General features: G+C 39.8%; 1 protein-coding gene across 1 annotated transcript; it reads left to right on the top strand.

The window, feature by feature from the left end:
• The first annotated feature begins 20,854 nt into the window (after positions 1-20,854).
• On the top strand, positions 20,855-23,036 carry LOC140864310 (labd-13Z-ene-9,15,16-triol synthase, chloroplastic-like). Its single transcript, XM_073268448.1, has 2 exons — positions 20,855-21,834; positions 22,289-23,036. Exons 1-2 carry the CDS (start codon positions 20,926-20,928, stop codon positions 22,919-22,921), a joined length of 1,542 nt encoding a protein of 513 aa, XP_073124549.1. The 5' UTR covers positions 20,855-20,925; the 3' UTR covers positions 22,922-23,036.
• The last annotated feature ends 157 nt before the right edge of the window (positions 23,037-23,193 follow it).

Genomic DNA, 23,193 nt, shown 5'->3' with positions numbered 1-23,193 from the left:
AGCATGTTCGGAGAGTTCGAACCACTCTTTGGATCGTCCGAACCCTGACTTCGGACCGTCCGAACCTTGACTTCGGAGCCTCCGAACTCGATGACCCTCAAACCATTTTCAAGTGTTCTGAATCCAATTCCGGACTCCGTTAACCCATTAAGATTTCCCTTAATCACGTTTACTCTTAACTAGTAGGATTAATGAATTGATTAATACTTAATCACTAATTTTGGGTACGGGCTACTACATTCTCCCCCACTTAAGATGTTTCGTCCTCAAAAACAGATCTTAAGTACTGAATGTAAAACAGAAATCAGAAACATTATTTATTCCAGTCAAACGCTTACAGAGTTTACAACTGAATACAACTTAAACCGAAATTAAAACAACTCAGGATGGTCTTCACGCATCATGTCCTCAAGTTCCCAAGTAGCTTCTTCGGTGCCTCGGCGCTGCCACTGAACTAAAACCAGAGGAATGACTTTGTTCCGCAAAACCTTATCCTTATAATCCAGGATACGAATAGGTTTCTCAACATAGGTCAAATCCTTGCTCACCTGAACCTCAGACCGCTGCAGAATATGAGACTCATCCGCCACATACCGTCGCAACAGAGATACGTGGAACACGTCGTGAATACTGGAAAGATGCGGTGGCAAAGCTAGTCGATAAGCCAAATCGCCAATGCTCTCCAAGATCTCAAACGGACCGATAAATCTGGGAGACAACTTGCCCTTAAGGCTAAATCTGAGAATTTTGCGAAAAGGTGAAAAAACACTTTCTCCCCGACATCGAACTGCAAAGGCCTACGCTTAGTGTTAGCATAGCTGGCCTGACGATCCTGTGCAGTCTTAATCCGTTTTTTGATTTGATCAACAATGTCTACCGCCTGCTGGATAAACTCTGGTCCCTCAGCCTGTCTCTCCCCCACTTCTTCCCAGAAGAGTGGAGTACGACAACTTCACCCATACAACGCCTCAAAAGGTGCCATCCCAATATTAGTATGATAGTTGTTGTTGTACGCGAACTCGATCAATGGCAAATGATCCTGCCAGGCTGAACCAAAATCCATGACGCACGCTCTAAGCATATCCTCCAAAGTACGGATAGTGCGCTCTGACTGACCATCAGTCTCCGGATGATAGGCAGTACTCAAACTGAGAGTAGTACCCATCGCACGCTGAACACTCCCCCAGAATCTAGAAGTAAACCTGGGGTCTCGATCGCTGACAATGCTCACAGGCACTCCATGAAGTCGAACGATCTCCTGAATGTACAACCGAGCCATACGATCCACATTGTACTCCCGGCTATAGGCAATGAAATGCGCTGACTTGGTGAGTCGGTCCACCACAACCCAGATAGCATCACAGTTCCTCGGGGATACCGGAAAATGGGTCAAAAAGTCCATTGTAATAAACTCTCATTTCCATTTAGGAATAGGCAGACTGTGAAGCAATCCTCCAGGTCGTCGGTGCTCTGCCTTGACCTGTTGACACACCAAACATCTCGAAACAAACTGATAAACACTGCGTTTCATTCCCTTCCACCAGAAACGAGTACGTAGATCCTTGTACATCTTGTTGCTCCCAGGATGAATACTCAACTTAGTGCGATGCGCCTGAGACAAAATCTCCTCTCGCAACTCTTCATCCTGCGGAATCACAAGCCTACCAGACAAACAGAAAGCCATCTGACTGATAATGAAATCCAGACGAGCTACCCTCGTTATCTAGACGACCTAAATGCTGGGTCTTTGAATCAGACATCTGAGTATCTCGAATTCGCGAATACAAAGCTGGCTCAGATAATACCGCAAACATCTGGATACTCTGCATACCTTTCTTATGCTTGAAGGTATATCCCAAAGTACAACAGTCACTGATCGCACTAGACATCGAACAAGTCTGAAGTGCGGATAGTCGCACCTTGCGACTCAAAGCATTAGCAGTGAGATTAGCAGCTCCCGGATGGTACTTAATCTCGTAATCATAGTCCTTAAGCAAGCCCATCCAACGTCTTTACCTCATGTTTAACTCCGCCTGAGTGAACAAATACTTGAGACTCTTATGGTCGGTGAAGATCTCAAATTTCTCTCCATACAGATAATGACGCCAGATCTTCAAAGCGAAAACAATGGCTGCTAACTCCAAATCATGGACTGGGTAGTTCTCCTCGTGAAACTTCAGCTTTCTAGAAGCGTATGCAATCACATGCCCATTTTGAGTCAGGACACAACCTAACCCTTGAAGAGAAGCATCAGTGTACACCACATACCCTCCAGATCATGACGGTAATGCCAACACCGGCGCAGAAGTCAACCGCCATCGAAGCTCACAGAAATTCTCCTCACACTCGGAGGACCACTCGAAATCCACACCCTTGCGGGTAAGCTGCGTCAAAGATCGAGCTAGCTGAGAGAAATTCAAAATGAAGCGACGATAATAGTAGCCCGTAACCAAAATCAGTAATTAAGGATTTAATCATAATTACTTGGATAGAGTTCGGAAGATCCGAAGGTGAGTTCGGAAGCTCCGATGCAGGATCGGAAGCTCCGATGGTATTACGTCAGGCATGACGTGTGGCAAGATTGGAAGCTCCGATCAGGATCGGAAGCTCCGATCACCCCTATCCAAAGTCAATAAGTGATATTTTGACACGTGGCAGATCAGGATCTTCGGAAGCTCCGATGGCAGGATCGGACGTTCCGATCAAGGTTCGGACGTTTCGATCGAGGATCGGAAGCTCCGATCGTTGTCTATAAATAGAAGGCCGAGAATTCATTTTCAATTTCCAATTCCGGATTTCCTCTCTACTCTAGTCGTATTCGAGTTGTTCTAGCCTTCCTAGGCTTGACCCGGGAGTCGTCGAGGCGTTCGATAGTCGTAGCGGAGTTGTGCCCAAGTTCTGGAGGCATCGACATCAAAGGGCTAACGACGGACGAAGGTATAACTTTTGCTTCCTATAAATATTTAGGAGTATGCAATAGCTTATTTAAGGATTTTAGAGCACTTTAATGATAGTAGTATCATTTGAAAATGTAGAGCAGACTATAGGCGTGGACCTAGAGTTGGTAGAGCTTGCACTGTTTTGAGGTACGGAAGTACTGTTCGAGATATCCTAACTGAGTATGCATGTATTATGTGACTGCATGGTTTATATGTCATTGATTTATGCTGCATTCATTTGCATACTGAGCTATCTCCTTCGATATGTCTGTTAGTAGGGTTTTTCCCTATCCTGTTAGTGGTTGGACTTCCATCGATTTGGGTCCGGCATATCTACTAGGTATGGGAGCCACCTCCTGAAGCAACGGCACAGCGTTGGGTTGATACAGCTATTCGATTTGGTTGTATAATATTTGGATAAATTACAGATTCCTTTCCTTGGGTTTGTATTTGTTTATGGTTTCCGCAAGATTATTCTGATATTTGTTTAATTAAGTTAAATGCATGCCTAAGTTCTGTTTAGTAGGTGATCCAGGTAAGGATCACTATATTTATGGTATCAGAGCATGCATAGTATTCTTGGGATTTAGACTCTGCATAAGGTAACCATGAGGTACTTTTGTAGATGGCAGATCGTGACGACCAGAGTTCTCATGGCAGTATTGGTGGGCGTTGGGGTGATGCCGACCGGGAGCCTCGTCGGGAACACCGCCATCGTCATCGAGATGAGGACCGTTTCAGTGTACATCGATTCTTGCAGATGGGGCCTAAGCCCTTAGTTGGAGGTGAGTCTCCGGAGGATGCGGAGAATTGGTTAGACCGCATGGAGACGACTTTTCAGACTTTCCACTGCACCGAGGAGCAGAAGATGGAGACCCTTGGCTATCTTCTGGATGGGCGAGCCCGTAGGTGGTGGAGGCTTACTTCTGCACCTTTGGTTTCGGCTAGAGGAGTGGCCACCTGGGCCGAGTTCCGCACAGCTTTTCAGAAGCTGCATTTTCCTCATGCACTCCGTTAGTTGAAAGCGGGCAAGCTACTGAGTCTGCGCCAGGGAGCCATGTCTATTGATGAGTATCAGCAGAAGTTCTTTGATCTGATATCCTATTGTCCCGAGATTGCCGACAGCTCTGGGATGAAGTATAATTTGTTCCTTCAGGGCCTTAACCCTGAGATCCATGATCGTGTGGCGGTTGGTGATGACATGTCTTATGAGGGTTTGGTGAGCCGTTGTCACCAGGCGGAGGACAGCATTCGGCGGAACAGGTCTTTCTCTCAGTCGAGACCTGCTAGTTCTTTGGGTCCCCGTGCCCAATCTTTCAAGAAGTCTGGATCTACTTCTTCTTCCTCTGGATCTGCTGGTGTTGTCCGTTTTGGTAAGAAGGACAAGTGTGATCACTGTGGGAAGAACCATCCATCCGACAAGTGTCGTAGAGCTTCTGGAGCTTGTTTCCATTGTGGAGAGACTGGTCATATCCGGAGGGATTTTCCACTATCTGGGGGAGGCGGTTCTGGTTCTGGTTCAGGATCTGGTTCTCAGGCCACCGTTCAGCAGAGGTCGCAGGGACAGCCTATTGGGAGTTCTCATTTGAGGCCACGAGCTTCTGGCCAGGTGTTTGCCCTGAGACATGATCAGGCAGTGGAGGAGAATGAGAAAGTCATCGCAGGTACATTTCTGCTTTATGGTATACCTGCTCTTGTACTTATTGACACTGGTGCATCTCATTCCTTCATTTTTGCACGTTTTGTTAAGAGGCATAAGTTACCATGCATTGCACTAGATGTAGTGATGTCTGTTTCTACTCCGACGGGCCAATCTGCTTTGGCTAAGCGTCTAGTGATGGGTTGCCCTTTAGAGTTCGAAGGGAACATTCTGTTAGCGAATCTCATGGTCCTGGCGATGGACGACTTTGACTGCATTCTGGGAATAGATATGTTGACTACATATCAAGCTTCAGTGGACTGCTATCAGAGATTAGTACTGAAAGAGTGGGTGCCCGGTTAGCCAACTTGTGGCTAAGGGCTTTTATGACTCTATGTAAAACAATCTTTTGTTTAATATAATTTACACGTTTATAATGGTATTGACTTTATCTTTCTTCATATTGTTATATTATGATATAATATTGTTGTTTTGATAAAGACCTTGAATATACTATAGTGTATGTACGATGTGGTAGCACATGGGGATGTCTATCATGAAACACATCTTATAGTCACTGTATATTCTAAACTGTTCCTAGTCAATTGAGCCGTCCGCAAATAAGGATAAGGATCGCTCGAGATTGAGACTAGCATTTGCGATGCCGACCACGTTTCATTGGTATGGAACATAGAGATGTTCAAAGCATGCAAATGGATATTCATATGATGAATGATCGAACTACCCTATTCGGACTTTCCAAGTGGTTATCACTTATCGAGTGGATAAAGTCCGCGGTTTTGGTTGTACACCATTAGTCCTTATTACTTGAAACATCATTGAGACTCTATATGCTAGTACTGTGCTTTGACTCGTTTACCGACTCTATTGGGGTCATCAGGTGTCGGGATTGGGTACAGTTACGACACATATAGGAGTCGATGCTTTGTTGTCAAGGATTCACCACATACTTGCGAGTGTGGATATCCTATGCGATCTGAGAAGATATTAGTGTGACGAATCTCTGGCCAGAGTACATGATGTGTTTTAGGTTACTTGGTGTTCCTAGTAACACATGCGATGTCACTAATAGATCTCCAAGATGTTATGCATAGTTATCGAATCTCGAACAACTCTCGATATACCAATGGTTGTTGATTCGATCGGGATATATGGTTGAAGGGACCGTACTGTACGCTAACCAAAATCTACTGGTTCTTGCAGGCACTATCAGTAATACCTAGGGAATCATGGGGCGATGTTACTAGGCGCTCTTACCATGATTCGATGGGTAAGTCGGAAATTGTTGTTCCGAGTCACAAGGAGTTGTGAGCCCACGGCTAGCTGTATTCCTAAACCATTGAGGGTTACACAAGTAATGGATTACTAAAACCCCGTAGAGATAGTTAAATTTAAAGAGTTAAATTTAATGAAAGAGAAGTTGGACTTCTTAACTAAAGGGAGTGGGATTTCCTAAAATGACATAGGGATGGACATTTTTGGAAATCACTGAATTCGGATTCAGAAAAATTATCTTGACTTTAAAAGATGCAGAAATGGTTTCTGTACACATTGGTAAAATCAGTTTATCAATCGGAGTCACGATGAATTTTATATTAATTTTTAGAACAACGGGCTTGGCTTGTTGGGCTTAAGTTATGGATTGTGGGCTTTAAGGAGTTAGAGTCCTAACACAATTATAACTTAACCTAGTCTAGAAATTATCTATAAATACATGTAGTGGGTTCGAAAATTACGTGTGATTCAGTCTTAATTTTTGAACACTGCATATTATTTTCTAAGGGTTTTTTCAAAAATCCTTGCTCCTTTTTGAGAAAATTCGGATTGTAATTTTTTGTGAAAAATTACAATTCTGAATTAACAGATCATATCTGTTTATTCTCTACGCAAAACTTCTGATTGATTTCTAGTGCATTCAATCAGAGGGTTTCTGTTTTCTGTTCGTGGACCTTATTCCGGTGATTGATCGTGACGCCATCAGTTCCCGAGATTTACAAGAAGAGCAGATTAAATTCTGTTGGAGTCCATTATCTCATTTCGAGATTTTAAGGTAAAATATTTAATTGTGATTATTTATTTTACTTACACAATTTAATCGTAAAAGTTTTGATACCCAGATATGGAATCGTTTCATATTAATAAAATAAATTTTTAAACTTCCGCTGCACCGGGTATCAATTCTAATTGATCTGAACACCGCTTTCCAACAAGTACGCTTTCATCTGGAGGGGAGTGATAGCTGGTATTTCTATGGAGAGGGAGCGCGACCCCCGATGCCTTTGATATCAGCTTTGAGAGCCTGTCGAGCTCTAGAGTCTGGCGGGGAAGGCTACCTTATCTATGCAGTTGATTTGTCCGCTGAGAGTATTGGGATAGAAAGCATTCCTGTTGTGGATGAATTCCCAGATGTATTTCCTGATGAGATTCCGAATTTTCCTCCTGCTAGGGAAGTCGAGTTTGGCATAGAGTTGATGTCGGGTACTTCACCAATTTCTCGAGCACCGTATCGTCTGGCTCCGTCAGAGATGCGTGAATTGAAGAATCAACTACAGGATCTTTTAGACAAAGGGTACATTCGTCCTAGTGTATCTCCTTGGGGAGCTCCTGTTTTTTTGTGAAGAAAAAGGATGGTTCTATGTGGTTGTGCATTGACTATCGGCAGCTGAATCGAGTCACTGTGAAGAACAAGTATACGTTGCCTCGTATTGATGACTTGTTTGATCAGCTGCAGGGCACGTCAGTTTACTCCAAGATTGACTTCAGATCTGGGTATCATCAGTTGAGAGTCCGTGATCAGGACGTAGCAAAAACTTCATTCCGTACTCGCTATGGGCATTACGAGTTCCTAGTGATGCCATTTGGTTTGACTAATGCGCCGGCTATATTCATGGATCTGATGAACCGTGTCTTCAGGGAGTATTTGGACAAGTTTGTCGTGGTCTTCATTGACGACATCTTGGTGTATTCGCGTAATACGGAAGAACATGTTTCTCACTTGCGGTTGGTACTTCAGACTCTTCGAGATGAGCAGGTGTACGCCAAGCTGAGCAAGTGTGAGTTCTGGATGGAAAGAGTGGTCTTTCTTGGCCATATCATATCCAGGGAAGGAATTTCTGTTGATCCAAGCAAGATTGAGGCGGTGCTTAATTGGTCGCGTCCGACGACAGTTGCTGAGATCCGTAGTTTTCTGGGTCTAGCAGGGTATTATCGTCGCTTCATTCTGAACTTCTCTCAGCTAGCTCGACCTTTGACGCAGCTTACCCGCAAGGGTGTGGATTTCGAGTGGTCCTCCGTGTGTGAGGAGAATTTCTGTGAGCTTCGACGCCAGTTGACTTCTGCGCTGGTGTTGGCATTACCATCAGGATCTGGAGGGTATGTAGTATACACTGATGCTTCTCTTCAGGGGTTAGGTTGTGTCCTGACTCAAAATGGGCATGTGATCGCATACGCTTCTAGACAGCTAAAGCTTCACGATGACAACTACCCAGTCCATGATTTGGAGTTAGCAGCCATTGTGTTCGCTTTGAAGATCTGGCGTCATTATCTATATGGCAAGAAATTTGAGATCTTCACCGACCATAAGAGTCTCAAGTATTTGTTCACTCAGGCGGAGTTGAACATGAGGCAGAGACGTTGGATGGACTTGCTTAAGGACTATGATTGCGAGATTAAGTACCATCCGGGAGCTGCTAATCTCACCGCTGATGCTTTGAGTCGCAAGGTGCGACTATCCGCACTTCAGACTTGTTCGATGTCTAGTGCGATCAGTGACTGTTGTACTTCAGGTTATATCTTCAAGCATAAGAAAGGTATGCAGAGTATCCAGATGTTTGCGATACTATCTGAGCCAGCTTTGTATTCACGGATCCGAGATGCTCAGATGTCTGATTCGAAGACCCAACGTTTAGCTCGTCTAGCTAACGAGGGTAGCTCGTCTGGATTTCATTATCAGTCAGATGGCTTTCTGTGTTTGTCTGGTAGGCTTGTGATTCCGCAGGATGAAGAGTTGCGAGAGGAGATTTTGTCTCAGGCACATCGCACTAAGTTGAGTATTCATCCTGGGAGCAACAAGATGTACAAGGATCTACGTACTCGTTTCTGGTGGAAGGGAATGAAACGCAGTGTTTATCAGTTTGTTTCGAGATGTTTGGTGTGTCAACAGGTCAAGGCAGAGCACCGACGACCTGGAGGATTGCTTCACAGTCTGCCTATTTCTGAATGGAAATGGGAGTTTATCACAATGGACTTTGTGACCCATTTGCCGGTATCCCCGAGGAACTGTGATGCTATCTGGGTTGTGGTGGACCGACTCACCAAGTCAGCGCATTTCATTGCCTATAGCCGAGAGTACTTTGTGGATCGCATGGCACGGATGTACATTCAGGAGATCGTTCGAATTCATGGAGTGCCTGTGAGCATTGTAAGCGATCGGGACCCCAGATTTACTTCTAGATTCTGGGGGAGTGTTCAACGTGCGATGGGTACTACTCTCAGTTTGAGTACTGCCTATCATCCGGAGACTGATGGTCAATCGGAGCGCACTATCCGTACTTTGGAGGATATGCTTAGAGCATGCGTCATGGATTTTGGTTCAGCCTGGCAGGATCATTTGCCATTGATCGAGTTCGCGTACAACAACAGCTATCATACTAGTATTGGGATGGCATCTTTTGAGGCGTTGTACGGGCGACGTTGTCGTACTCCACTCTTCTGGGAAGTAGTGGGGGAGAGACAGGCTGAGGGACCGGAGTTTATCCAGTGGGCGATAGACATTGTTGATCAGATCAAGAAACGGATTAAGACTGCACAGGATCGTCATGCCAGATATGCTAATATCAAGCGTAGGCCTTTGCAGTTCGATGTCGGGGAGAAAATGTTTCTGAGAGTGTCACCTTTCCGCAAGATTCTCAGATTTGGCCTTAAGGGCAAGTTATCTCTCAGGTTTATCGGTCCGTTTGAGATCTTGGAGAGCATTGGCGATTTGGCTTATCGACTAGCTTTGCCACCGCATCTATCCAGTATTCACGACGTGTTCCACGTATCTCTGTTGCGACGGTATGTGGCGGATGAATCTCATATTCTACAGCGGTCTGAGGTTCAGGTGAACAAGGATTTGACCTATGTTGAGAAACCTATTCGTATCCTGGATTATAAGGATAAGGTTTTATGGAACAAAGTCATTCCTTCGGATATAAATGTTAAAACCGAAAATTATTTGATTCGGTTTCGGATTATATATCTCAAAACCGAACCGACTGAAAAAATCGAAATTTTATTAAATTAATAATTTATTTATATAATTGTTTATATTATATATTTTATGAGATAATACCTAATGAATAAAGAATCATTTTAAATAATTTTTAGTTGATTGTTGTTTATTTAAGTCATTTAGACTTTTAATTTAAATATTTTACAAAAAAATCATTTGAAAGATAACATATTATATTTTAAAATATATTTATAATATTAATTAAAATAATTATATCAAAACCAAAATAACCGACCGAAATAACCAAACCGATTTAGTAAAAAACCGAACCGAACCGAAGGAAAACGGTTCGGATATCGGATTATATATTTCAAAAATCGAAAACCGAAAATCGGACCGAACCGACCGATGAACACCCCTAATTGAAATAACTTAAATCGGGTTAAATTTTAATGGCCAAAAAATATTTTGAGTACACACATTTAATTATATTGTCATTATGATAATATATATATATATATATATATATATATATATTATATCCTATCTCTCTCCACATGAAAGGGCCCGTGTCCTGATTTAATATTTAATGATCAAACAACCAGGATTAACTAATGTAAACAGCGAAAACGAGTTAAAAATTTGCGTTTTGGGCCTACAGAAAATTCGGCATGACCTATTCGTAAATAGGACATCCCAAAAAAAAACTGTACAACACAACCAGCAATATATACTCGAAAATAGAGACACAAACCCAATTTACAAACCTATAGCCGCACTGGCCAGAACTAAACACATGCAGAGCCGGTGAGGCTCGATCACACAAATAACAATCCAAAACAAAGTCCAAAACTATCGATACAGATACACAGGTCATCACCCCGGTAAATATAAAACTCGCTAAACTGATATATACATATATCTGGGAACTCGACTCCACGCTCGTCTCACTGGGTACCACTAGATGATGCTCCACCAGATGCGTCAAATCCCCCTGGATAACCTGCTATGAAATCACAAACAACCACAACATAAAAAGAAAACAGGGGTCGGACCCCAGTACGACGAACTAGAAAAATTACGACAAATATAACTGACATGAATAAAATCAAGTACAATGCAATGAAATGCAATGTAATGTGTGGCAGGTATCAATAGAATAAGGGATACCAAATGGAGTCCAAACGAAACGTATCACAATAATCTCAGTGGCCACCCGTGCCAGGAACGCAGCAGACCTCGAATAATCACTGCTAATCCATACACGTAGCATCGGAGGGTGACAGGAGCGACCCGTCCAGCCTCATGCTGTCATCAGGAGTGTCGTACGTAGCATCGGAGGGCGACAGGAGCTACCTGTTCGTGCCTCATGCTATCTCAGGAGTGCACTAAACAATGTCACTTGCTCCATGATGACTCAATACATCTCAAGAGATCAATATCAATAGCAATCAAAGGAGTAAAGACTCAATGTGCTATGAAAAATTGTAAATGAGTGAATGCAATCATATAATCCACATAAACACATAAAGCACGTTATCACTCATTACAAAATACTGAATATCATTACATGCCATTATAGGCGTTGTAATATAAACAGCTCATACGTACCTCAACCAACACTTAATTACCACAGAAATATCTCAAGTAGTTCTCGAATAATCCAATCCTGTGGAAAAACCATTTATTTCATATCAATTCTTATTCCCATTTATATAATCTGAGAATTACTGAAACTAAGTTTAAAAATCAAACTAACATTTTCAAAAATGTATTTTTAATATCAAAACATCCTATCAATGTCCAAGTATCGAATATACGACGCTATATATCGAATGAACTAAATGTTTCAGAATCTGACATTTTCTGAAATTTACTAACAAATCCTAAAATTATTATAGGACAAGTTTAACGCATCTAAACATCTAAACTGCGATTTACATAACTCTAAACTTCAAAAATCCCAAGTAAAATAATCTGGAAATTCGAAATAATTCCCAATTAAATTCTGAAAAATAACCATACCTCAATTCAATTAAAATATAACACCTACAATCAAGGATTAAACAAATATAAATCACTGGAATTCAAATTAACCAAAAATCCCTAAAATTCGAACCCTAATCTCGAAATCTACCTCTGGAAATTTCGAATCTTGTGCAAAGCTTCGAGTTTAAGCTCTAAACAACCTAAACCAAGGTTTCTTCCCGAATTCCGGCGAAAACGAGCGGCGGAGGTCATGACTGCCGGAATCGCGTTCGAACAGGTCGCGAGAAAACTTACGATATCGGTATCAAATTAAAGCTTACATCGCGAGGATTCCAAAACTATATTTACTTTTGAAATCCGGCCAAAAACGAAGGAGATACGGCCATTTAAAGTGACGGGAAAAAATTTTGAAAAGAAAATAACAAAGATCGGTAGAGAAGATGAATACCGAGGAGAGAGAATACGATGGAGAGGATAATATATATTTCATATATATATTTATGGATATGTATTAGTTTAATGTGTGTCTTATTTATTCATTCGGGGTTAAAATTTGATCCGATTTGAATTATTTCAACTTCTGTGTGATTTATAAATCAAATATGCAATTTAATATCGTCTATAAACCGATATTTATTCATACATATTTTTAACACACAAATTAATTGGCATATTAAAATCGGGTCCTTACATTTCTCCCCCTCTAAAAAGAAGATTTCGTCCTCAAAATTAACACACATCAAACTTCTATACAAAGTAGTCAAACATCTACCACTGATAATACATAGGGAAATCGGAGTACATAGAATAATTCATGACATTGTCAAACAAATGAGGCCATTCTTGACGCATTCTAGACTCCAATTCCAACGTAGCTTCTTCTCTCCCATGTCTACTCCATTCCACCATAACCAAAGGAATCGTCTTGTTCCTAAGTTGCTTTTCTTTTCGATCAAGAATCTGCGCTGGATATTCAATATAGCTAAGGGAACTATCAACTCCACATCATCAGCCCTCAAGATATGAGAAGGATCTGGTTCATACTTCCGCAACATAGATACGTGAAATACATCATGTATCACAAACAAACTCTGCGGCAAGTTCAAACGATACGCCAAAATACCAATCTTCTCAACAATCTCGTACGAACTGATATAACGAGGAGCTAATTTTCCTTTACGCCCAAATCTCATAGTACCACGAAATGGTGATACTTTCAAGAAAACAAAATCGCCAACTTGAAATTCTAAAGGTCTACGCCTGTTATTAGCATAGCTGCCTTGACGATCCTGGGCTGCTTTCATTCTTTTCCTGATCAGTTCAACTTTTTCTTTCATCTCTTGAATAAACTTTGGTCCCGACAATTGTCGTTCTCCTACTTCTTCCCAACATATCGGAGATCTACATTTTCTGTCATACAAGGCTTCAAATGGTGTCATCCCGATAGATACTTGATAACTATTATTGTAAGAGAATTCCACCAAAGCTAAAGATTCTTGCCAACCACCACTGAAATCCATCACAATAGCTCGTAATAAATCCTCGAGTGTCTGAATAGTTCTTTCAGATTGACCATCTGTCTGTGGATGATAGGCAGTACTCATGGCCAATTTAGAACCCAAAGCGGATTGCAAACTAGACCAAAACTTAGAAGTAAATATGGGATCACGGTCTGATATTATAGTAACTGGCACACCATGCAATCGCACTATCTGATCAATGTACATTTTCGCCATTTTCGCATATGTCCAAGTACGATCATATGGAATAAAATGAGTAGATTTAGACAATCTATCCACAATAACCCAAATGGCATCACAACCGCGATTAGAACGAGGTAGGTGTGTCATGAAATCCATAGTAATGTGTTCCCAATTCCACTGTGGTACTTCAAGACTAAGTAACATACCACCTGGTCTCATTCTTTCAGCCTTCACTTGTTGACACGTCAAACACTTAGCCAAAAAATCAGAAATATCTTTCTTCATACCTTCCCACCAATAATGGGCTTTCAAAATATGATGCATCTTTCGAATTCCAGGATGTAAACTATGTCGACTACAATGAGTTTCTCGTAGTATATCTTCTTTCAAATCTATCAAATTCGGAACCACAAGTCTACCATTATAACGCAAACATCCATCAGAAGCAACAATGAATCTATCTGACTGACTGGCTGGAGTTAATTCTTTCAAATTATGAATGTATGGATCAGTCTTCTGTGCTGCTTTGATTTTTGAAATTATTCGTGGTTCAACTTGAATATATGAAATTATGAAATGATTACCTTTAGCTCGATAAGTCCATCCTGAAGTTCCCAAATGCTCATGAAGTTTAGAAATAGTTAAAGATGCCAACATCTTAGTATGAACTTTTCTGCTCAAAGCATCTGCAACTTGATTCACATTTCCTGGCTGGTATTGAATGTCACAGTCAAAATCCTTAAGCAGTTCCAACCATCGACGTTGTCTCATATTCAAATCAGGCTGTGTGAATAAATATTTCAGACTCTTATGATCGGAATAAATCACAAACTGTTCACCGTACAGATAATAACGTCATATTTTCAATGCATGCACAATGGCAGCCAATTCTAAATCATGAACTGGATAACGAATCTCATGTGGTTTCAATTGACGAGATGCATATGCAATCACGCGTCCATTTTGCATCAAAACACAATCCAGTCCATTCAAAGAAGCATCTGTACATACAACAAATCCACCTGAGCCTGAAGATAATGCTAGTACTGGAGCCGTAGTCAATTTTTCTTTCAAAGTCTGAAAACTAGCTTCACATTCCTCAGTCCACATAAAACGTCGATCTTTTTGAGTCAATATCGTCATAGGTCTTGCTATGTCAGAAAATCCCTTAATAAAACGCCTGTAATATCCAGCCAAGCCCAAAAAGCTACGAATCTTAGAGACATTGGTTGGACTAGACCAATTAAGAACAACTTCAACTTTACTAGGATCGACAAATACCCCTTGTGCTGATATCACATGTCCTAGAAATAATACTCTGTCCAACCAAAATTCGCACTTAGAAAACTTAGCATATAATTGTGATGTTCTGAGTTTCTGAAGTACTAATGTCAAATGTTCTTTATGCTCCTTCCTCGATTTAGAATAAATCAAAATATCATCAATAAACACGATAACAAATCGATCTATAAACTCCCAAACACACACGATTCATTAAATCCATAAAAACCGCTGGAGCATTAGTCAACTCGAAAGGCACAACTAAGAATTCATATTGTCCATAACGTGTTTGAAATGCTGTCTTGGGAACATCTTCCTCTCGAACTCTAAGCTGATGATATCCGGAACGAAGATCAATTTTAGAATACACAGATGTACCCTGCAACTGATCAAACAAGTCATCAATTCGTGGCAAAGGATACTTATTCTTCACAGTAGCCTGGTTCAATTGCCGATAATCGATGCACATTCTTATAGTTCCGTCTTTCTTCTTCACAAACAAGACTGGAGCACCCCAAGGCGACACACTTGGTCTAATATAACCTTTTTCCAGCAAATCTTGCAATTGCGTCTTGAGTTCTTTCAATTCTGCTGGAGCTAATCGCTATGGGGCTCGGAAAATAGGACTTGTCCCTGGCATCAACTCAATGCTAAGATCTATTTTCCTCTGAGGCGAAAAACCCGGAATCTCATCAGAAAATACATCAGGAAAATCCTTAACGACAGGGATATCTGAAACTTTCAATTTCTCATCCTTCGTTGTATCAAGAGCATAAACCATAAATCCTTCATTTCCTATCGACAATAATCTAAACATTTCCATTGCCGATACTAATGGAATGCGAGATTGTGAATCATTACCGTAAAAAAATTCCACTTATTGCCATAATACGGTCTAAATCTCACAATTCCATGGAAACAATCAACAGTAGCTCTATAATTCATCAGTGTATCCATACCCAAGATACAGTCAAAATCAGACATAGCTAGTTTGATTAGATTGGTTATCATGATCTTATCCTCAAATCTAATCACACAATTCAAAACTATCTCATTAGACATCAAGAAAACACCAGCAGGAGTAGCAACATACACAGTATCCAATAACGGAGTAAAAGCAATCTCATGCTCATCAGCAAATGTAACAGATAAAAATGAATGAGATGCTCCTGTGTCTATCAAGATACGTGCAGGATACTAAAAAATATAACAAATAACTGCAATAACTCCCCCAGGTGCATCTTGTGCCTGATCCTTAGTCATGGCATGCATTTGAGCCTGCTGTGGCCCTGGAAAACGCTGCTGACTCTGAGGAGATGGATACCTAGGCTATTGAGTTGACTGTACCGGAACATAAGGCTGTGTAGGAGCAAATTGCGGTACTGGAGCATATGGCCTGAACGATGGTCTTCCAGGAAACTGACCAAACTGTTGTGGTTGAGACTGTTGTCTTCCCGCATTTGGACACGCTCTGGCCAAATGTCCAACCAAACCACAGATAAAACAAGTCCCTGAAAATCCTGTACAATGTGCACTCAAATGGTTACCACCACATCTATCACAGTACACTCTACTAGTCGATCCAACTGAACTTCCACCACGACTACCACTGGAACTCGATGAACTGGACTGCTATTTCTTTTAAAATTGTTTTCCTCACAGTTTAAACCAAGGCTTCTTCGCTTGCTGAGAAGACTGAGTAGGCTGATATGGAGGTAAGCCCATCGGTGTCTGTTAACTGCTTCCAGCTCCTTGAGGAACAGATGCTGGAATTGATTGTGGTTCACCCCTGAGTAGATTTGCTTCAATCTTTTTTGCCTTTTCTACGGCTTTCATATAAGTTGATGGAGTTCCAGTAGTTAACCAATGTGTGGATAGTTCGTGTAAGCCCCTTCAGAAAATCTGAAAGCTTTGACCGATCATTCTTTGCAACGTGTGGGACATAAGGCAGAAGAGCAGAAAACTGAGAAGCATATTCAGCAACAGATTTATTGCCTTGCACCAACAGATTAAATTCATCTTCCTTAGCAGAATAGTATGATGGTGGTGCATATTCCTATGCAAATTGAGTACGAAATACTTCCCATGTAATCTTTTCACCAGAAGCAGAAAGTGTTTATGTCGTCGTTTCCCACCAAAGTTGCGCTCGATCTTTAAGTTGAAATGGAACTAACTTCAATCGAATTTCATCAGGATACTCTAGTCCAATAAACATATTATTGAGACTTTTCAACCAACTAGCAGCTTTCTCACTTCCTTCATTGCCAAAGAACTTTTGAGGACGCAACTCCTAAAATTGAGAAATTATTAATCGTATTCCTCCCATTTTCTCAGTCAATTGGGTCACTGTATCAGCCTCAGCCTGGACAGCTTTTGCCTTGTCAGGATTTACCCGTGGCTGCTGTTCCACCTCTAATTCCACATCTTTCGGAGGCTGAACAGCTGGTCGACCACGTCTTCCCCTGACAATATCATCAAGATTTCTAACATTTTCCGCTGCAGACTCTTCTACAACTTCTTTTCCTTTTCTACCTCTTCCTCCCGGTTCCATTCTACAAAACACAAGGATTTAAATACACAGGCAGAAAGAACGTAACGAACAGAAAACTATGATAGGAACTCAGAGTTCTAATAAGAATTCATAAACTAAGTTCTAAAGCCAAGAACTACTGGTTCAATCAGATAAGTTCAAATAATAAACACAACAAGTAAGTCATGTAAGAACAAGTAGTCACACACATACGCAACCATATTGTTAGTGTCTAAACTCGAGTGTCCTAGACTCTAATTCGAGCATATCCCAGTTTATGCTCTAATACCAAATGAAAGGGCTCGTGTCCTGATTTAATATTTAATGATCAAACAACCAGGATTAACTAATGTAAACAGCAAAAACGAGTTAAAAATTTGCGTTTTGCGCCTACAGAAAATTCGGCATGACCTATTCGTAAATAGGACATCCAAAAAAAAAACTGTACAACACAACCAACAATATATACTCGAAAATAGAGACACAAACCCAATTTACAAACCTATAGCCACACTGGCCAGGACTAAACACATGCAGAGCCGGCAAGGCTCGATCACACAAATAACAATCCAAAACAAAGTCCAAAACTATCGATACAAATACACAAGGCATCACCCCGGTAAATATAAAACTCGCTAAACTGATATATACATATATCTGGGAACTCGACTCCACGCTCGTCTCACTGGGTAACACTAGATGACGCTCCACCAGATGCGTTAAATCCCCCTGGATAACCTGCTATGGAAACACAAACAACCACAACATAAAAAGAAAACAGGGGTCGGACCTCAGTACGACGAACTAGAAAAATTACGACAAATATAACTAACATGAAATCAAGTACAATGCAATAAAATGCAATATAATGCGTGGCAGGTATCAATAGAATAAGGGATACCAAATGGAGTCCAAACGAAACGTATCACAATAATCTCAGTGACCACCCATGCCAGGAACGCAGCAGACCTCGAATCATCACTGCTAATCCATACACGTAGCATCGGAGGGTGACAGGAGCGACCCGTCCAGCCTCATGTTGTCATCAGGAGTGTCGTACGTAGCATCGGAGGGCGACAGGAGCTACCTGTCTGTGCCTCATGCTATCTTAGGAATGCACTAAACAATGTCACTCGCTCCATGATGACTCAATACATCTCAAGAGATCAATATCAATAGCAATCAAAGGAGTCAAGGCTCAATGTGCTATGAAAAATTGTAAATGAGTGAATGCAATCGTATAATACACATAAGCACATAAAGCACGTTATCACTCATTACAAAATACTTAATATCATTACATGCCACTATAAGCGTCGTAATATAAACAGTTCATACGTATATCAACCAACACTTAATTACCACAGAAATATCTCAAGTAGTTCTCGAATAATCCAATCCTGTGGAAAAACTATTTATTTCATATCAATTCCTATTCCCATTTATATAATCAGAGAATTACTGAAACTAAGTCTAAAAATCAAACTAACATTTCCAAAAATGTATTTTTAATATCAAAACATCCTATCAATGTCCAAGTATCGAATATATGACGATATACATCGAATGAACTAAATATTTCAGAATCTGAAATTTTCTGAAATTTACTAACAAATCCTAAAATTATTATAGGACAAGTCTAACGCATCTAAATATCTAAACTGCAATTTACATAACTCTAAACTTCAAAAATCCCAAGTAAAATAATCTGAAAATTCGAAATAATTCCCAATTAAATTCTGAAAAATAACCATACCTCAATTCAACTGAAATATAACACCTACAATCAAGAATTAAACAAATATAAATCACTGGAATTCAAATTAACCAAAAATCCCCAAAATTCAAACCCTAATCTCGAAATCTACCTCTGGAAATTTCGAATCTTGTGCAAAGCTTCGAGTTTAAGCTCTAAACAACCTAAACCAAGGTTTCTTCCCGAATTCCGGCGAAAACGAGCGGCGGAGGTCACGGCTGCCGGAATTGCGTTCGAACATGTCGCGAGAAAACTTACGATATCGGTATCAAATTAAAGCTTACGTCGCGAGGATTCCAAAACTATATTTACTTTTTAAATCCGACCAAAAACGAAGGAGATACGGCCATTTAAAGTGACGGGAAAAAATTGTGAAAAGAAAATAACAAAGATTGGCAGAGAAGATGAATACCGAGGAGAGAGAATACGATGGAGAGGATAATATATATTTCATATATATATTTATGGATATGTATTAGTTTAATGTGTATCTTATTTATTCATTCGGGGTTAAAACTTGACTCGGTTTGAATTATTTCAACTTCTGTGTGATTTATAAATCAAATATACAATTTAATATCGTTTATAAAACGATATTTATTCATACATATTTTTAACACACAAATTAATTAACATATTAAAATTGGGTCCTTACACCACAGTACTCTCTCCCCTGAATCTCATCTCCTCCGATCCACCTCTGCGTTTCTTTTCTTCTTCTTTTTTAAAATTCTTTCTGTCACTTCAATTGCTCGTATCTCCATCATTGGTGGTCAGTTTTTGAAAATAAATATAGATTTGGAATCATCGCGACGAGATCTAGCTAGTGATACCCTTTTTGCAAGGCTAAACTCAAAGTTTTTTCGTATTAATTTTTTTATTTTTAATTTAAAAAAATAAAACAATTTCAAAAATACTGCATGTCACAGCAAATTGGACGCTGGAATTTGCAGCTTCCGCCGCCAGCATCAGCACATGGGGACAGCAACCAATTGGCACGTCCCCATGTGCAACCCCACCCCCTTTTTTTGTTTTGTTTTTTTTTTAAAATTAATTATATTTTGTAAAATTATTATTTATTTAGTATCATTATGATAGTTTTTTTTCAAAAAACCTGAATTTTAATTTTAATTTTTGAATTTGACGATCGGCTGAAAAATTATTAAGAAAACAAAACAAAAAATTTATTGTTAAAAAAATTAGATTGATTAAATAATTTTTTTGATCAAATATATTTATAAAAAATATTTTATCTAAATAAACATATTTTTATTAAATTTATTTTATTTTTAAAATATAAATTCTATTTTTAACTTAAATTTGGGAAGCAAAGTTATATATTTATTTTAATTTGTTTGGATTTGTAGAGGTCTCTCGGTTCTGTGGATAAATTTAGAGGAGTTGATTCAAATTTATACAAAAATGCTAATAAAAAAATTTTCAACCTGAATTCGAGTCGAAACAAAATCATCTAAAAAATTGTAAACTCCAACCGACCCGAATATATCCGAATTAATCCTCTAGGTCTATCCATAGAACTAAAAAGACTTGCACAAATCCAAACAAATTATAAGAAGTCAATAACTCAACTAATAAGTCAATTTTGTTTTGGCTCGAAGTCAGGTTAAAAAATTTTTATTTTAAAAGATTTGAAATCTTCGAATCTAACTTTTTTTGAGTTCAATGTGTATTTTTTGAAATAAAAATATACTCGAGTGGTTGGGTCCAAATGAAATTGTAATCCAACATATTATTGAGCGAAATATAAGAAGTCAGTTCCCAATATTGTTGTATATAAATTACAAATCCGCCAGGAACTTAATTGGTATTAGCCAATTCTCTCTCAGCTGCAAAAATGGATGATTACAAACTAGCAATTCTCAGCGCCTTTCTCATCATAGCATCAATCATCTGGTGGTTTTGGATTTCCAAAACATCTAAAAAAGAAACACATCCGATTCCACCAGGTCCACGGGGCCTGCCAATTCTTGGATACCTACCGTTCCTTCAGCTTAACCTGCACAAACAATTCACAGAATTGGCTCAAAAATACGGCCCTGTTTACAAGCTCTGGCTTGGGAGCAAGCTAAGCGTAGTAATCAGCTCACCTTCCCTGATAAAAGAAGTTGTGAGAGATCATGACACGGTTTTCGCCAACCGGGATCCCCCGGTTGCCGCCATGGTGGCCACCGGCGGAGTAGACATAGTCTGGTCTCCGTACGGGCAGTACTGGCGTGACATGCGGAAATTATTTGTCCGAGAGATGCTGAGTAACCGAAATCTCGAAGCTTCCTATCATCTTCGAAAAGACGAGGTTAGAAAGGTGGTTAAAAGCTTGTGTATGAAGATCAAGACTGGTAGTTCGGTTGAAATCAGCGAATTGATATTCGTTACTGAACTGAACGTGGTGTTCAATATGCTTTGGGGTGGTACCATGGATAAGAAAATAATGGATAGAATTGGAAGCGAGTTCCGAGAGGCGATTTCGAAAGTTGTGGATTTGTTGGGGAAGCCTAATGTTTCTGATTTCTTCCCGGTTTTGGCTAAGCTCGATGTTCAAGGAATCGAGAAAGAAACAAAGAGATTGATGCCATGTATCGATGAAATTCTTGATTCTGTAATATATGAACGTATGAAGACGATGGCGAGTGGGAAAAGTAGGGATGAAGGAAGAAAGGATTTTTTGCAAATTCTTTTGGAGCTCAAGGAGCAAAATGTTTCAAATAGATCGATTGATCTGCCTCAAATAAAGGCTATATTAAAGGTAATTATTTCCTCGAAGTTTCTTCGATTTTAATTTTGACTTTCAAAAGCCAACTATTTAGTTTTGAGATACAAGAACAAATCACTCTAACTTCACTCTGTTATTCTTCCAACAATTCATGAATTGTTCCTTGTCTATCTCACATGTTGTTTGATCAATATTCTGTAATGAGTTGACCATCTGTTGCAACGTGAACTTCCCTTTGAGAAACTTGAGCTGATTCTAATTATATTAATATACATCTGTTGTTGACTAACGGTGTATCAATATTGGTTCAATCAACCACTTCCCATTTCAGTTATTATATTGAGTATGAGAAAAAAAACAGAATAAGATAAAAGAAAAAACAAGAAGGGAATTAGAATACATTTAATATTTGATGCATATATATATGAATGTTCAACATGAAAACTTGTAAAATCTATGTCTGACTGGGAATTTGTTTCTGCAACAGGATATTATCGTTGGAGGCACGGACACAACTGCGACAATCATCGAGTGGGCGATGTCCGAGGTTTTGAACGATCCACAAGTGAAGAAAAGAGTGCAAGACGAGCTAACACAAGTAGTAGGCCTAAATAACGCAGTGGAAGAATCCCACATACCAAGACTACACTATTTGGATGCCGTTATAAAAGAATCTTTTCGCCTTCATCCACCGGTTCCTCTGCTAGTCCCCAGGCTTCCAAGCCAATCCAGCGTAATCGGAGGATACACAATCCCGAAGGGCTCCAGAGTTTTCTTGAATGTGTGGTCCATTCACAGGGATCCTCTTGTTTGGGACAACCCTTCTGAATTTAAACCTGATAGGTTTTTTAATGGCTCTGGGAATTTTGACTTCACTGGGAACAATTTCCAGTATCTCCCGTTTGGATCGGGGAGGAGGATTTGCCCTGGAATTCTCCTGGCTGAGAGGATGGTGATGCACTTGTTGGCTACTCTTTTCCATTTGTTTGAGTGGAAATTGCCTGAGGGATCAGAAAATAATATTGATTTGTCTGAAAACTTTGGGATTGTTATGAGAAAGAAGACGCCGCTGATTGCTATTCCTTCTCCGAGGTTGCATGATTCCGAAATATATGCGTAAATTAAATGTATATCTTTTGTTATATGTTTATTGTCGAATTAAGTTAAGTCGAACAATCCAAATAATTAATTATTCATGAGTGAATTCTTATGTACGTATGTTCAGTATATTAATAACTCATGATATAAATTGTTTTAAATTCTTCTGTTCTCTATATTGTACGTTTTTTTAACTTTTAAGTACCATTCATACTTGAACATAAAATCACATACCCAGACCAGGATTTTTAAGTTGCCTTAATTAGTCGAAACATTTGTTTTAATTTACCAAAT

Source organism: Henckelia pumila, chromosome 1, assembly GCF_033568475.1.
Source record: "Henckelia pumila isolate YLH828 chromosome 1, ASM3356847v2, whole genome shotgun sequence".
Taxonomy (NCBI): Eukaryota; Viridiplantae; Streptophyta; class Magnoliopsida; order Lamiales; family Gesneriaceae; genus Henckelia; species Henckelia pumila.
This window is presented reverse-complemented; position numbering and strand designations above follow the sequence as displayed.